Genomic DNA, 17,185 nt, shown 5'->3' with positions numbered 1-17,185 from the left:
ATTTGACGTGCTAAAATTTTGTTGGAAAGTTTTGTGTCTGTGTTGGTGAAGGAAATTGGTCTATGGCTGTCTTGAAATGTCTTTGACCTGTAACGGCAGTGTCTTGTGACCTTGGAGTGTTTGTGTGATCTTTCCTCTCTAGTGCTATATGTATCTCTTCAAATCTTGCTTTAGCAACATCCCTTCAAATACATTATTTGTTTTATGGCCCTGAATATAGTCTCTCTTGGTAAATGCTTTATGTGCATTTGAGAAGAATGTTTATTCAGCTGTTGTTTGCTGAAGTGTTGTGTAAATAGTAGATTTAAGTTGGTTGATAGTGTTCAAGTTTACTGTATCTTTGCTGGTTTTCTGTTTGTTTTGTCAAGTATTGAGAGAGTAGTATTAGAACTTCCAACTGTAATTGTGGATTTGTTATTTTGCTTTAAGGTCTGTCTTTGTTTTATAATAACATGAAATTGTATTATTAGGTATGTAGATATTTAGGATTGTTAACATTTTCTCGTGAAATAAACTTAATTTCTGGTAATATTGTTAGCTTAGAAATCTACTTTATCTCATTATTATAGACAGTATAGTTTTGAATAGTTTAACTTTTTAAATATATTTCATTCTTTTACTTTTTGTGTGTTGGTGTGTGTGTGGGGGGGTACTGAAGATCAAACCAAAGGCCTTGTGCATGCTAAGCAAGCCCTCTACCACTAAGATATACTCCCAAATCTTATTTTCTTATATCTTTAAAATTTACTGTTAGGTACCATATAGTTAAGTCTTGCTTTTTAAAGAAATATAATCTATCTTTGCCTTTTAGTTGATGTACTTGGATAAAGTTTTATAAATGCTCACATTTGCATTTATTTAAAGCCACATGTTGGGCATATCTTTGCTTCACATGTTTTGTAGGACCTGCACTCAGTTCCTTCCAGGGTAAACCAGACTTAAAGCAAATGGAGAAGAGATACAGCCCCTCTTGGTGACGCATGTCTGTAATCCCAGCACTTAGGAAGCCGAGGCAGGAGGAGCGCTATGGGTTTGAGGCCAACCAGAGCTACATAGTAAGTTTAAGGCCAGCCTGAACTACATTGTGAGACCTTGTCTCAAAAAAACAAAACAAAACAAAACAAAACTGTGAGACCTTGTCTCAAAAAAAACAAAGCAAAACAAAACAGAAAAAGGGAGAGAGATGCAATTAAAATACCTTAAAACATCTGTTAGGGAACGATATATATAACTTTTCTTAAAAATAAATTTTATTGTATTTTATCCCATTCCCCTCCTCAGGCCCCCTCCCTTCCCTGTGTAGAAAAGCTGTGTTTCCATTTTTTCCTTCTATTTTCACTTTTTTTCTTGTCCCTTGCTTTTTCCCTCCCTCCTCCTTTGTTCCCCTTCCCATTTGAACACTTTTTTTCCCCATTTCCCACCATCCATTATACATTTCAGTCCTAATTTCCACTTTTGGTTTCTCACACCAGAGAAACAATATAGTATTTAAACAGATACACATAACTTTTACTTTACATTTTATTGGTTAAAGCAGATCAGATGGCCAGACCTTTTATGAGTGAAGCAAGAAGTATAATGTTGCAAGTATGGAACCAAGAAAAAATATATTTTATTATTAATTCAGTTTTTTTTGTTTTGTTTTTTTGAGACAGGGTCTTGCTGTATAGTTCAGGTTGGCCTTGAACTCATAGCAATCCTCCTGCCTCAGCCACCCAGGTACTGGGATTATAAGCATCCATGCCTAGCAAAATTTACTCTTCTAAAAGGTACAATTTAGTGATTGGTAGTATATCCACAAAGTTTACAACCATTACTAGTCTAATTTCAGAACATTTTCATCATTCCAAAAAGAAACTGTTCCTGGGTGGGGGATGTAGCTCAGTGGTGCCACGCCTGCCTGGCAAGCACAAGGTCCTGAGTTTGATCCCCAGTTCGAAAAAAAAGAAAAAAGAAAGAAGCTGTTCCAATTAGTCTTTATTTCACCCCTCCAATTACACCCCTCCAATTACTGATTTACTTTCTATCTCTATGGATTTGCCTATTCTGAGCATTTTACAATCATACAATAGGTGTTCTGTTGTGACTGGCTTTTTCCACTTATCATAATGTTTTTGAGATTCTTGAGGAAAATAAACCATTTGCATTTAATGTGATTATTAATATGACTATATTTAAATCTGTTTTCTTGCTCTCTGGTCTGTATTTTCTTCAGCTATCCTGCCCTTTTATCCCTTAATTAAACATTTTTAAATTAAATTGTTTTGGTTTTTTTGTGTTTTGAGACAAGGTCTCACTAGCTGTATAGTTCAGGCTGGCCTCAAACTTGCAGTGATCCTCCTGCCTCAGCCTCCCAAGTACTGGGATTACAGGCATGCACCACCACACCCAGCTTTTTTTTTTTTGGTGTTGGGGATTGAACTCAGGACCGTGCGCTTGCAAGGCAGGCAGTGGAACCACTGAGCTAAATCCCTGGCCCAACACCCAGTTCTTAATTAAATATTTTTATAATTCTGCTTTATCTCCTTTGTTGATTTTTTTTCTTTTTTCTTTCTTTCTTTTTTTTTTTTTGGTACCAGGGATTGAACTCATGATCTTGAGCTTTTGAGGCAGGTGGCAGTACCACTGAGCTAAATCCCTGGCTCTCCTTTGTTGATTTTTATGAGCTATAAATGGTATATTAGTGATTGCTCTAAGGTTCATAGTATGCAACTTTAACTGATAGCATTTTACATGTGTGTAGTATAAGAACCTTAGAGTGGTACACTTGTATTTTTCCTTTTAATCTGTGTGCTAGTTTTGTCATACATTTTAAATACATATATTTGTATGTTATAAACTCTATACTGTTTTTGCTTCAACAATCAATTATCTTGTAAATTATATTGAAGCAAAAAGAGCCAGGTATAAGCCAGGTGTGGTGGTGCGCGCCTGTGATCCCAGTACTGGGAGGCTGAGGCAGGAGATCCCCTGGAGTTCAAGGTCAGCCTGAACTACATAATGAAACCTTGTCTCAAAAAACAAAAAAAAAAAAGAGAGAGAGAAATCGTGGGGATTTAGCTCAGTGGCATAGCACCTGCCTGGTAAGTGCGAGGTCCTGAGTTCCATCCCTGGTACCAAAAAAATAAAAAAAGAATAAAATAAAAGATACTTTATTTATCTATGTAGTTATCATTACCATATGTGGTGCTTTTTGTCCTTTCTTTAGCTTTAGGTTTCCATCTGATAGCATTTTTCTTCTGAAGAAGGAAGTTCTACAGAACTCTCTGACATTTTATGTAGTGTTATGTAGGGGTCCTGCTAATGAATTATTTAGCTCTTGTATGTCTGACCAGGTTTTTTTTTGAGACAGGGTCTCACTATGTAGTTCAGGCTGTCCTTGAACTCATTAGGTGGCCCAGGCTGTCCTCAAACTCAAGGTAATCCTGCCTCAGGGTTCCACATGCTGGGATGACAGGTGTGTTGTGCTACTATGCCTGGCCAGAGGCTTCATTTTGTTATTTATTGTTTCTTGAATATAGAATTCTAGGTTGACAGCCCCCTCCCTCATATTTTAATCAACTTCTCTCACGTTGTTTTCCATAAGAAATCCAGTTTGTTTTTTCTTTTTTCTTTGTTACATTTTCCCCGTTCTGCTTTATCACTATTTTTTTCTTCTTTTATTTATTTATTTTAAAATTAGTTTTATTGGTACTTTTTAGTACCAATGCATATGTAATGATAACATTCATTATAGGGAATTTACCTGTATGATATATCTTGCAGCTTCTTTTCCCATTTCCTGACCTCTCTTTATTACTGGTTTTAAGGAACCTGTCTTATTGTAGTTTTCTTTGTGTTTCTTACATTTGAAGTTTGTTGAACTTGACTCTAATTACATAAATATTAGGTTACCTGAAGCTATTTTACAGCACATTGATGCTGTGTTCTTTTGTTTGGAAAGTTGCTATACAGTATATTCAAATTAATTGTCTTCTGCCACATATAATTGCCATCAATCTCATCCAGTGCATTTTACATCACTTATATTACAGTTTTGTCTCTAGAAGTTAGACCTGAAGGTTTTTGTATGCCTAAAATAAATTTTTGAGCATAGAGTCAATACTGGTTAGCTTTTGATTATTTTCTATATTATTGGTTATATGTGTTTCTTCTTTATGTGGCAGATATGCTCTTTCAATCTCTGAAGATTTCTCTTTGTGTTCTTTCCTCTCTGTATTCTTGTCTTGTGAACTAGTTGCTTTGGTCTCACTGCAGGTAAGAATGTGGCTTATCTGAATTGTTATGACTCTCAGCTCCATCTTCTCCATTCAAGGAGTCAAGACTGTCTCAATTTTCCCTACTTTTTGCTAGGGTCTGGAAATTCTTTCAAGGCAAGTAAGATATTTCCCAAGTCTCAAGAATTGATATCCACTGTTGCCTGTTGTCCAGAGTCTTTTAAGAACCAATGTTTTCATGTAATTTCATATTTTATCCTTTTTTTCTTTTCTTTTTTTTTTTTTGGTACAGGTGATTGAACTTGGGACCTTGTGCTTGTGAAGCAGGTGGTGGAACCACTGAGCTAAATCCCCAGCCCTCCTTTTTTTTTCTTTTTTGAGGGAACAATCTTGCTAAGTCATTAAGTTAACCAGCCTGGGGTTGAGCTTGGGATCCTGCTGCCTCAGCCTCTCAGAGTGGTGCCCATTATTTTTTGGTGATTGAGGTTAGAGGGTAAATTCAATTTATGATACTCCATCATGGCAAGAATGAAATGATTTTTTAAAATAATGTTTTACAGCATGTATATCCATCAACAGATGACTGGATAAAGAAAATGTGATAGTTATACACAATGGAGTACTACTCTGACATAAAGAGAGATAAACTTGAGACATTCATAGGCAAATGGATGCAATTTGAGAACATAATGTTAAGTGAAAGTAAGTCAGATACATAAGCTTAAGTGTCACATGGTTCCTTTTATATGAGAAACTCATATGTGATATATAGTGTATAATGTATACGTATCAAAATAGAATGTAGATAAAAAGGAAGTAGGGAGAAGTTCAAATAATTCCCCAAATTGTCTATTCTGTTTCCAACATATTTTTAAGATATGCTAATTTGTTTCATTTATACTACTCATTTCTCTTTGTTCATTGAAAAGAAAAGCTTTTTCCTTTTATGCTTGTTTTTTTTAAATTTTATTTTATTGGTACATTTTAGGTATACAATATAATGACATTCATCATTGGAAATTTGCACCTTTACATAATTTCTCTTGGTTCTTAGTTTTCCCCCTTCCCCTGCCCTCCTTTCAACCCCTCCATCCCTCCTTATTTTTCTTTTTAAGAGTCTTTTTGGTGTATGACTTGAACTCTGAATAACATTTTGGGCATTCTTTTAAGATCATGATACACAGTATATTAACTGTTGTTATTTTTAAATTATTTTATTATGAAATTTTGTTTTATTTACTTATAAAAGAGTGCTTTTTATATTTTCTTTATTAATATCTACTTGTATTACATTACAATAAAAATAAAGTTTTACATTTTCCTTTGGCCTGCAGAAATGTGAATTTCACTAGAAAAATTGATTTGCAGGCTGGGATATGACTCAGTGGTAGAACGCTTGTGTAGTGTAAGGCTCTAGGTTTGATTTCTAGCAATGCCAAAAGGGGGGCATAAAGGAAGAAAAATTGATTTATATTACTTGATAATTAGATGTAGGATTTTTTTTTGGTACCAGGGATCGAACTCAGGTCCTTACGCTTGTGCAGCAGGCAGTGAAACCACTGAGCTAAATCCCCAGCCCGGATTTTTTTTTTTGAGACAGGGTCTCTCTTTGTGGTTCAGGCTGGCCTTGAACTTTCAGCGATCCTCCTGCCTCAGCCTAAGTGCTGGGATGACAAGTGTGGGCCATCATGCCCAGGCTAGATATAGGAATTAATACCACATATCAGTATATTCTGAATGTCACCTCTGCTCAACTTTTTAAAAAAAGGTAATTGTTGAAAGTTTTGCTTTATTTAGACCTAACCTCACTTTTGATGCCTTCTAGTTGAAATGGAGACAAAATAGAAGCATGAATGAAATTCCTGGGGAACAGAATTGAGAAGCTGGGGATTTGGAACCTGGCCTAATTGAAGCACATAAAAGAGGATCTAATAGTCCTGTAAACTTGGTGATACAAATTGTCTCCTTATGATCATTTTCTAAAAAAGACATTTTAAAGATTTTTCTTTGACACTCAGCACTTGCTGGGTAAAGTAGGGCACTGACTGTGTCACTTAATAACTTTATGTGGTTTTAATGTGTGTGTTGATTTTAACTTTTCATTCCTTTGCTTATTACATTTGCAAGATTTTGAGTGAAATATTTTGTTAGAGGGTTTGGGAATAGTCTAACAAGATATGTAAATTGGCAAAGTTTCTTGGATGTTATAGGATTGAAAGAAGCTCTTGAAAGAGCAGGGGGGAGTGTTAGGTTGTGCAAAGGGTGTTATGAGCAAATAGGTCTCAAAAGAAAATGATAGGGGCCATTAAACAGCAAAAGGAGTTATAGGGTGGAAAAATAAGTAGGATATGAAGCTGGAGCAGGACTTAGAAAGTGAAGCACTTACATATAGTTCTAAAGGGTGCAAAACATATGTACGTTTTGAATTGGTTCTCACATAAATGAAATAGTTTCCACAAAGTAGAGCTTTGGGTGCTAATTTCCGAAGGATCAAGTTTGAATTTATTTTTATAGTTGTGATCAATAATTATTGTACAACTAAGTATATGAAACTGTTAAATTTTTTCAGATCATTTTCTTTATTATATATTAGTAAGTACCTAATGTTAACATTCCTTGTGGGGAATTGGTACATGCACATAATACATCTTCAGTCCTTTTTCCTTCTCTTTCCCTCCTCTGCTTCCCTCCCTCCCTCCATCTCTTGATCCGCCACCGCCCCCCTCCCCACTTTGAGAAAGATCTGTCTTCTGCTTCCTATTATCTATCTTTTATTTTGCTCTTTATACTTTGGGTTTCCCATATAAGAGAAATCATACAATCAGCTTGTGGATCTGATTTACTTTACTTAAAATTATGGTCTCTAGGTACATCCATTTTCCTACAAATGACTCAAGATTTTCTTTATGGCAGAATAGAACTCTGTATGTAAGTACCACATTTTCTTTATCCATTCATTCTGTTAGTGGACATATAGGCTTGCTTACAAGATTTAGCAATTATGAAGAGTACTGCTATAAACATGAATATGCAAGTATCACTGTAATATAGTGTCTTTCACTCTTTTGAAAAGATACCTAGAAGACGAATAGTTGGGCCAAATGAAATTTCTAGGTTCAGTTTTTTAAGGGACCTCCATACTGTCTGTGTTAAAAATTGTTCCAGGTGAAGTGTAGGTATTGTATAGACAAACTTGTTCCCAAGCTATTCATAATTTACTCTTGAATAGTAAATGTAGTTAATTTGTATGTTAAGATTTAAAGAAAAATTACTAGAACTATTTAAAAATGTTCAAAAAAGAGATTTTAGAGCTGGGGCTATAGCTTACTGGTAAAGCATATGCCTAGCATGCCAGAGGCCCTAGGATCAATACTTTGCTCCAAAACAAAAATAGAGATTTTCAAGAAGTAAAAGAAACAGAAGGTTGCCACCCTTTTTCTGGTGGGGAAGAATTTAAAAATTTGAACTTTCTTTTATGTTCAAATTTTGAGTCTCTTGCGTGCGTGTGGGTGTGTGTGTTATGTACACAGTGATTGTTTTAAATCAGTAAAAACCTAAAATCAAAGGATTTTTGTGTAAAGAATGGGTGAATAAAAAAAAAAGAGTGAATATAGTGGCATCTTGTTTTGCTTTAGAATAATTCTAGCAGAACACATCTGTCTAACTTTAATGAAAAATAAAATATAATGACCTTAGCTAAGATAGAGCTTTTTTCTTCTTCGTCTGCCCTACTACTCTACCAATGTTAAGCCTGGTAAAAATTATCAGAATAATAATTTAAAATTTATTTATTTTTGTGGTTTATAATGAAGATATGTATGTTATATATCTAATGTAAAAATTATAGAATATAGTTACTACTGTAACATAACAGTTGATGCTTTTATTTGGGGTTTACTCTTCTCTTCCTCAAATGTAGATGAGTTTTGGTAGTATTATTTAACTGTCTTTGATTCAGGAGATATAAAAATGACAGTATTCATTTATGTATTTTTTCCTGGAGATTGATAATTTTTTTTCCCCCCATTAAGTTTATTGGTACATTTTAGGTATAAAATACATTTACATACATCATTGGGATCTTGTACCATCACATGAGTATCTTGGTTTTTATTCTTTTTTTCCCTTCCCCTGCCCTCCCTTCACCTCCTCCATCCTTACCTATCTGCAAAGATTCTGTTTCCATTTTTTTCCTTTTTCTCATATTTTTTTCCCCTTCTTTCCTTTCCCCTACCCCTCCCACGTCCCCTGCCCCATTAGACCTTTACTTCCTGTTACACAATATCAACTATACATTTTTAAAATTAAAATATCAAGACCTAGGAGACATTACCACAGATTTTACAGAATTTAAAAGGATATAGAAAGCATATTTCAAAAATCTGTTTTGAAATAAATTTGACAACTTCTAAGAAGTACCTTGGAAGACAAATTAATCAAACTAACTCTGGAGGAAATATAAAATTTGAATAGCACCTATTAAAGAAAGTATATGGCTAGCTTGAAAACCTACCTATATGAAAACAGCAGGCTCATATACATTTTAACTGATAAATTATATCAAACATTTAAAGCAGAAAAAAGAAGGAACACTTCTCCCTTCATTTTAGGAACTCAACATTGTGCTAATCCTAAAACTGGATAAAGATAATAGAAGAAAAAAGTATGAACATAGATAGAAATTTGTTTAACAAAACAAACTATTAGAAGTCAGATCTGGCAGTATGTAGGAAGTGGTTTTGTTATAGGGATGGCAGTGTTGGTTCAGCATTGGAAGATTCACCCCCAAAAGTCATCATTTTAACAGAGGAAAGGAAAAAGCCATATGATCCTGCCACTAGTTGGAGAAAAAATATTGGACTAAATTCCACAGCTGTTCATAGTAAAAGCTATCAGGAGACTAGAAGTAGAACAGAACCTTCTCAACAGATTGAAGACATGTACTCCATACTTCAAGCGAGAACGCCTTGTATGAATGGAGAAGATACAATGCTTTCTCCTTAAGGTGGGGAACAAGGGCAGATATGCTTACTCTTTATCTGTCCATTAAACTTTGAAACCTAGTCCCCACCAAAATAGCCTGGCAATAAAATGACACAATTAGGATAGGATTGGCAAAGTAGAAGCAAAATCTTTATATGTAGATGAAATGATCATCTACAGAGAAAATACTCAGAAATCTCTAGGAGCCCTTAGAACTTGTACTTGAATTTAGCAGGATTAGAAAACACAGGGTATGTATAAAAATTCAGGTCTGTGTATACTTGCTATAAATGAATTGGATATTGAAATTTAAAAGTTATGTAGAAGTACAAAGGACCTAGAAAAGTTAAAAAAAAAACAACAGTGTTGGAAGATGTTTAGTACCTAATTTTAAGACTTCTTCTAAAGCTACAGTAATCAAGGCAGTGTTGGTGTAAGGAAAGACATATAGATCATTGGAATAAAACAGAGAATCTAGAAATAGAACCACTCATATATGGTCCACTGAGTTTTGAAAGATTATTTAACATTAGCATTTTATAGAATATAAACTCAATTCAAGAGCTGAGGAAGAGAGTGTTTTCGGCAAAGGGCACTAGAACACCTGGTATCCGTATATAAAAAATTAACCTCAACCCTTTATTTCCATACATGAAAACAACTTGAAGGGATCTATGAACCTAAATAAGAAAGCCTATAAAACTTTAAGAAGAACTTATAAGGGAAAATGTTTATGAATTTAGGGTAGGCAAGAACTTCCTAGGATATAAAAAACATGATGTATAAAAGAAAAAAAAGTCCGTCAAAATTTAGAACTTTAAATGACATCATTAAAATGAAAAGTAGTCCTTAAACAGACCATATTTACAATGCATATAACCTGTGACTAGAATATATAAAGAACTCTTACAGCTCATTAATAGACAACTCAAAAAGTAGACATAAGATGATAAATAGCCAGTACAACACAAGGAAAGGTGTGCAACTCTAGAATTAGAAAAATACTAATCAGTACAATGACAAGATTGAATTATACACTCATTAGGGAGATGAAGTTAAAAGTTTTAAAAGCCTTGTCATGACTTTTTCTTTTTGTTGGGATTCTCCCCATTTGCATTTAATTTGTCATGCCCAATGGATTCATTCTGCTGGGTTTCCTGGGGTTGTGATCCTCATTGTCTTTTCCTAGGATATTGTCTAAAATTTTTTGGAGTGCTGGTTTGGTTTTCATGAAGTTCCTCAGGTGCTGTTTGTCATGAAAGTATATTATTTCTCCATCCATTTTGAAAGATAGTTTTGCAGGGTACATCAATCTGGGTTGGAGGCTGTTTTCCTTTAGGGCTTGAAATACATCACTCCAAGCTCTTCTTGCCTTGAGGTTTTGCTTTGAGAAGTCTGCTGTGATTCTGATGGGCTTTCCTTTGTATGTGATTTGTTTCTTTTCTCTCACTGCTTGTAGAATTTTGTTCTTCTGTTGGATTTCTTGAATCCTAACTATTATATGCCCATGTGTAGATTTTTTTTGATCAAGGCTAGCTGGAGTCCAATATGCCTCACTTATCTGTATGTCAAGTTCTTTCCCCCTCCTTGGGAAGTTTTCTGCCATTAGTTCTGTGAACAGTTTTTTTTATGTCATCTGCCCTCTCTCCTGTTTCTTCATTGACTCCAATCAGTCTTATGTTATCCTTCTTAGCATCATCTAGCAGCTGCTCGATTGATTTCTTGTGTTTCCTTACAATTTTAAAGCAATTTTTCTTTTCCTGGTCACTAATTGCAATCTTATCTTTTATATGTGAAATTCTATCCTCACATTGGTTCATTCTGCTGTGCAGACTTTCGATGGAGTTTTTAATCTTGTGGAAATCTGTTCGGATCTGTTTTATGGATTCCATTTGTTTCCTATGTTGGGATTCCATCATGTTCCTCAGATCCTCTGTTTTTTTATCTGTGTCCTCTCTAGATTTATTAATCATGTCTTGCACCATGAGCACAATCTTTGCTGTTATCTGAGTAATTATTTCTGATTTCATTTTTCCCACATCCTCTTTTGTTGCCAATTCAGAGAGTCCAGGTAGTTGAGTATCAGAGTGTTCCATCTCGTTTCCCTTTGGGGTTGCTGTAGGTGACCTGGAAGTCTGTTTTTGAGGCTCATTTACGTGTCTTCTCATTTCCATGGTGGGGGGTGGTGCTTCTGGCACCCACGTGGCTCACCTTCTCTGCCCTAGGAGTGTGGAATGGTGGCGGGGGAGCTTTTTTCTGGGTGCTTTGAGATTGATAATTGTTTTAACAATAAATTTTATTTTATTTTGTCTCATTCCCCCCCCCCTCAGATCCCTTTCCCTCTCTATGTACAAAAGCTTTGTTTTTATTTTTTTGCTTCTATTTTCACTTTTTTTCTTCCCCTTCCTTCCTTTTTCCCTCCTTCCTTGTTCCCCTTCCCATTTGAATACTTTCTTCTCATTTCCCAACATCCACTGTACATCTCAGTCCTTATTTCCACATTCAGTTTCTCACAAAAGAGAGACAAGGAAGTATTTAAACATGTGTGTCCAATTTATTTCACTTATGAGTATGGTCTTAAGGTCCATCCAGTTAGCTATAAATGTCTGAAGCTCATCTTTCTTTATGGCAGAGTAGTATCCCATTGTATAAAAAAACCCCACATCATCTTGATGGGGATTTGGGCTGTTTCTGAGAAGAAATGATAATATTTAAAAGTTAAAATTTAAGAAACATGAAAATACCAAATCCTTTATGGAAACTCTTCTCTTTCCCATAGTTTTATTACAGCTGTTACTTTTTCAAAATAAGCCTTGTGGCAACCTCAGAAAAATGTGTTGAAGTGGTTCAATGTAATGTCAAAGATCTGTTTGAAGTTAATAATTAATAAAGTTCAAATAAGACAGATTCCCCCCTCCATGTATTAAATGTTATTTTCCTTTTCATTTTAAAAACACAAAAGCATCGGTAGAGATGAACTTAAGGAGGTAGGTTTCATCTGTAATAGCAGTACATTTTAATTTAGATGGGAAATAATGGTAATTTAAATTTTGAATGGGCTATTATTTGCATCATTTAAACGTTTGGCATTGCAACTATATTTGTTTCCTTTAACTTTCTGTTACTTGGAATCAGATTTTACTTTATAGCATATTCAGACTATGAGATGAAAATTAAGAAATGGAAAGAGTTTGTTTATTTAGGTTTTTGAGGCAGGGTCTGGCTGTATAGCCCAGGCTGGCCTTGAACTTTGATCCTCTTGCCTCAGCCTCCAGAGTGCAGGGATTATAGGTGTGTGCCACCGTGCCTGGAAGGAGTTCTTTTAAACTAAAGAAAATATATTTTATCTTTTAAAAAATGGTGAGCAGGAATCTTTGAAGCCTTAATTTAAATGTCTTTGTATCTTATCACCTTGTAGATCTGAACTACCCAGATGGTAGCCAATAGCTACCATGCCAATAACCATATGTGGCAGTTGGGTACCCAAAATGCGGCTGATCTGTAAGAGTAAAATATATACCAGATTTTGAAGACTTAATTTGAAAATGGAATATCATTAGTTAAAAAAATTGGTACATGTTGAAATGATATTTTGACTATATTTGATAAAATATTAAAATTAATTTCACTTTTAAAAACTTAAATATGGCTACCTAGAAATATAGAATTGCCTGAGTGACTTGCATTATATTTTTGTTAGATAGATCTAGATAATCTATTATTCATCTATCTATAATTTTATGAGCACAGCATTGCCTCAGTTTTCCTGAGACTATTCTCATAAGATGTCTAGCAACATCAAGGAAGTGAAAAACTTACAAGAGTAGAATTTTCATGTCTCTAAGAATTCATAGGAAAGCCTTTAAATCTTTATTGGAATTCTTCATTCTTTTTCTTTTCTCTGAGAATTTTTAAAAATCAGTTTTCTGTATAATCTCCAGACTATCAGTTTCTTTTTTTTTTTTTTTCCCAAATTATCAGTTTTTGATCAGAATTTTAAACCTTCCATGAGTCATCATCTTAAAGAAACAAAATAAGCAATCTTTTTCAGACCTGCAGAGATTCCTGTTATTTAGGCACCTCTCTTTTGTGTTGTTCTCAGTTGTTTCCTATGCTATTCATTGTGTTTCCTCTTAATTCTAAACTTGTTATTTCCATTACTCTGAGACACAAATTTGTTAGTAGGAAAAAGAAAATTTGTCGATATACTTATGAAAGAGAACACTTTTGAGTCAGGCATGTAGCTTTACTAGGATCTGATGTTTGTGCTCTTCCAACATTCATGAGTTGAAATCTAATCTGAAATGATATTAAGAAGTGGAGCTTTTGGGAAGCTTCACTCTTATAAATAGGATTAATGCCTTTATAAAAGATGCTTTAGGGTGCAGTGTGGTGGGGCACTCTTACAATCCCAGCATTTGGAACTCTGAGGTATGAAGCCAGCCTGGGCTACATAGGGAGTTTGAGGCTAACCTGACCTATGTAGTGAGAATCTGACTCAAAAAACAAACAGAACAAAAACCAAAAACAACTCCCCCCAAAATACTTTACGCTGCTCTTTTGCCCCTTCTGACCTGGGAAAACACAAAGATGTCATTTATGAGGAATAGGCTCTAACTAGATCTACTCTATTGGTGTTTTGAGGACTTTTCGACTTCTGGAACTGTCAGCAATAAATGTCTGTTTTTGATAGATTATCTAGTCTAAAGTATTTTGTTAAAACACCCCAAATGGAATAATACAAGTTTGTTACTTACTCGCCACTTTTTTTTGGTACCAGGAATCAAATTCAGGGCCTTGCTATTTGGCACTTTGTTAAGCTGACAAGTTATCTTTCTCCCAGCACATTCATGTCTTGTTTATGATGTAACATTATGAGAGGTTTAAATCTCAACTTAGCTTCTATGTGCCAGTGTATTTAGATTTCCTGGTGGTTTTTTTTAATAGCATGTTTCTTCCTTAGCTCTAATAAATTACCTTAGCAGTTTACAAGTTACCAATTCTCATGTTGTCCAGTTGCTATTTCATCCTGCTGTGGTATACATAGAAAAACTTTATGCTGCATAGAACTAGATATTCAAAAAGTTTAATGTCAACTCTTTACAAATAATTGCCGGATTTCTATTTTTGGTCTTTGCCTTTTTTCTGAACTTTAGACTTGTTTATTCAACTGCTTTGCTTATTATCTACATGGATGTGCTTCAAGTATTCCAAACTACAAAAACCCATTCCTTTTCTTCTCTTTTATATATTCAACCATAGTATTTTAGAGAGACTTTTTCGTTGGTATTTACCACATGCATACTTCCGTGCACAAATTTCTTTTTTCCTCCTGTTGGGAATCAAGCCCAGGGCCTCAAACATGGTAGACAGGTACTTTACATATCCCCCCCTCCATAAGAATCCATGCAAGACAATGAACCCATGAGATCTGGGAAGAGACTTTTTAATAGCCCACAAACTTATGAGTAATACCATGTTACCATTATCTCAGTTGCCAGGCTTAAGTCTTTGGAAATTTTTGGCTTTCAGGCAGTCACCATTATGTCAGAATACTTTAATTATATTGAAGTGAGATGGCAACCTGATCCAGAGTTATTACTGCTTTTAGCAATAAGGAATGAGAATACCAGATTCTAAAGTACATATTTTATCAAGTCTTCATATTCTTTTTTTTTTTTTTTTTTCTTCGTCCCGGGGATCGAACTCGGGTCCTTGTGCTTGCGCAGCAGTGAAACCACTGAGCTAAGTCCCCAGCTCAAGTCTTCATATTCTTTTTTTTTTTTTATTGGTACATTTTAGGTATACAGTTCGTTTATATTTATCATTGGGTGTTTGTACCTGTACGTGATATATCTTGGTAAGTCTTCATATTCTTAAGAAATATGTACATTCTTTTCCTTCATGCTATGACTAAGTACAGTCATAAATCCCTTAATAATGGGATAGGTTCTAAGAAGTGCATTGTTGGAGCTGTATGTGGTGGCCCACACCTGTAATCCCAGCACTCTGAGAGTCAGGAAGATCTTAAATTCAACCCCAGACTGGGCAATTTAGCAACTTGATGAGACCTTGTCTCTGAATGAATGAATGAATGAATGAGAAAGAGAGAAAGGCAGGGAGGGGTAGAGCAGTGGCTAGGGAAATACAGCTCAGTGTGAAACCCTTGGGTTCAATCCCCAGTAGTGAAAGGAAGGGAGGGAGGGAAAAATGCATTGTTGGACAGTGTCTTAGTTACTTTTCTCATTGCTAAAACAAAATACTAAACACCCAAAGTTAAAGGAGGAAAAGTTTATTTAGCTCACAATTTATAGATGTTTCAGTCCATAGTTGGCTGGGTCCAAGGCAAGGTGGCATGGGAGAGGGACATCAGAAAGGATAAGCAGTCCATGGCAAAGCAGGGCAGGCAGAAGGTAGCAAGTGACAAGCTATGAGCCTCTTTCTGTCCTGCCAGAGACTCTTGCAGTAAGTCTCTAGTCCCAACCTGCCCAGTGTGTCATGCTGAGAAAAAAATAACCTAAGAGACAGAACTAGGAGAGAGAAAGCGGGTTACCCAGACAGCCAATCCCAGTGCAACCAGCAAAGGCTCTGGCCAGTCCCACGCACTGACTTTTATTGGCAATCAGTTGTGGTTTCTATGAAAATTAACGTAAACAAGGCTTATAAAGGACAAGACAAAGCATTCTTGAATTAGGAACAGAATAGACAAAATATATGGTTGTAATTAGAACATTGTCCTTCTAGTCTGAAGGTTTTAGTTGTGGGAATGGAATTTGGGTGCGAGTTACTCTGACCTTGGTAAGTGGACTTCAGCCAGACTCCTTTCTCAAAACAACCTAATTGAGGGGTTAACTCTTTACAGCCTGCTTTGGGCATAATCAATATTATGGTCCCCTGCATGTCTCCCTTCTCTGTTTGAAAATGGCAGCTGCATCAGGTCTGGTGATTTTGCAGGTCCCAGGTATAGGCTATAGCAGGCGAGGGGAGTTGCTCAGATACAGCCTTTGTTTGGCTTTCAGCAGGGGTGTCACATCATGCTGCTTGCAGTGAATCCATTGTCTTGGTCCATGACCGTACACTCTGGGATGATGGCCGCAGCATATTTTTATTTTCTGTTGAAAAATAAGCACACCTGGCCCCTATGCTATTAATTGTATTGAGCCATTTACTTTTTAATTAGGACAAACTGACAACACTAGTGTCTAGGACATGTCTGTAGATCTATCTTTGTATATATTTACTTTCCATAAGTGGATCTAAAAATTTAAAATGAAAGTAACAAGGGCTGGGAATTTAGCTCAGTGCTGTTACTGACTGCCTCAGAAATGCAAGGTCCTGAGTTTGATCCCTGGTAACCTCCCCCATAAATAAATAAATAGAAAAATAAATAAATAAAGTAACAAGATCTAATTGAGCTTGTGGAGGTAGCTGTATCCCTCCCCCTTTTTGTTTATGTAATTGTGCCCTTAGGGAAAGGTATGTCCAACAATGGCTTGTTCCCATGAGTTATCCAGTGGGCCTATGTCACAAGAGCTTAGAATGTGTCTGACTTAGCTGTCTATAATAATTTTTTTTTTATAAAGCGCATCTCCAACTGTGGTTAGGGGAGAAAGGGCATAGTTTCAATCCAACTGCTTCGAGCTGAGAAGGGTCAATGTAGGGAAGACCACAGTTAGGGGTTCTCTTCAGGGAGCTGATTTAATATGCCTTAAATAAAAATCATGTTGCAATTATAAACTCTATATAAAGTCAATTTGGTGGATTTTGATAAAAAAAATCTATCACATTTGTTGTTGATTTTATCTGTATGATAACTTGGAGTTTGGCGGCCTATAAGCAAGAATAAACAATTTTTTTAAGAAATTAGAGTATTATAATCAAAGTATAAGTACTAAAATAAAAAGACAGGTTGGGGAAAGAACCATGTTTAGAAACTCTTTTTTAAAGGACTAAAATAGTGATTATAACCTGCTGGCTCTTAGACC

The 17,185-nt window shown here is 35.4% G+C and overlaps 1 protein-coding gene across 9 annotated transcripts in view; it reads left to right on the top strand.

The window, feature by feature from the left end:
• Window positions 1–17,185, top strand: part of Evi5 (ecotropic viral integration site 5) — a 230,081-nt gene that overhangs the window by 45,112 nt on the left and 167,784 nt on the right. Inside the window, exon 1 of one of the 9 annotated variants that reach the window (XM_004841268.3) lies at window positions 12,111–12,187. The exons of the other annotated variants lie outside the window; for them this stretch is intronic. Coding sequence (XP_004841325.1) covers window positions 12,174–12,187 — 14 coding nt within the window. The 5' untranslated portion in view covers window positions 12,111–12,173. Of the gene's footprint in view, window positions 1–12,110; window positions 12,188–17,185 lie in introns of those variants that run through there. 9 annotated transcript variants of the gene reach the window in all.

This window comes from Heterocephalus glaber, unplaced genomic scaffold (genome assembly GCF_053883595.1).
Source record: "Heterocephalus glaber isolate CG9 unplaced genomic scaffold, H.glaber_assembly_v1.0 deba00001442, whole genome shotgun sequence".
In the NCBI taxonomy this organism is placed as follows: domain Eukaryota; kingdom Metazoa; phylum Chordata; class Mammalia; order Rodentia; family Bathyergidae; genus Heterocephalus; species Heterocephalus glaber.
This window is presented reverse-complemented; position numbering and strand designations above follow the sequence as displayed.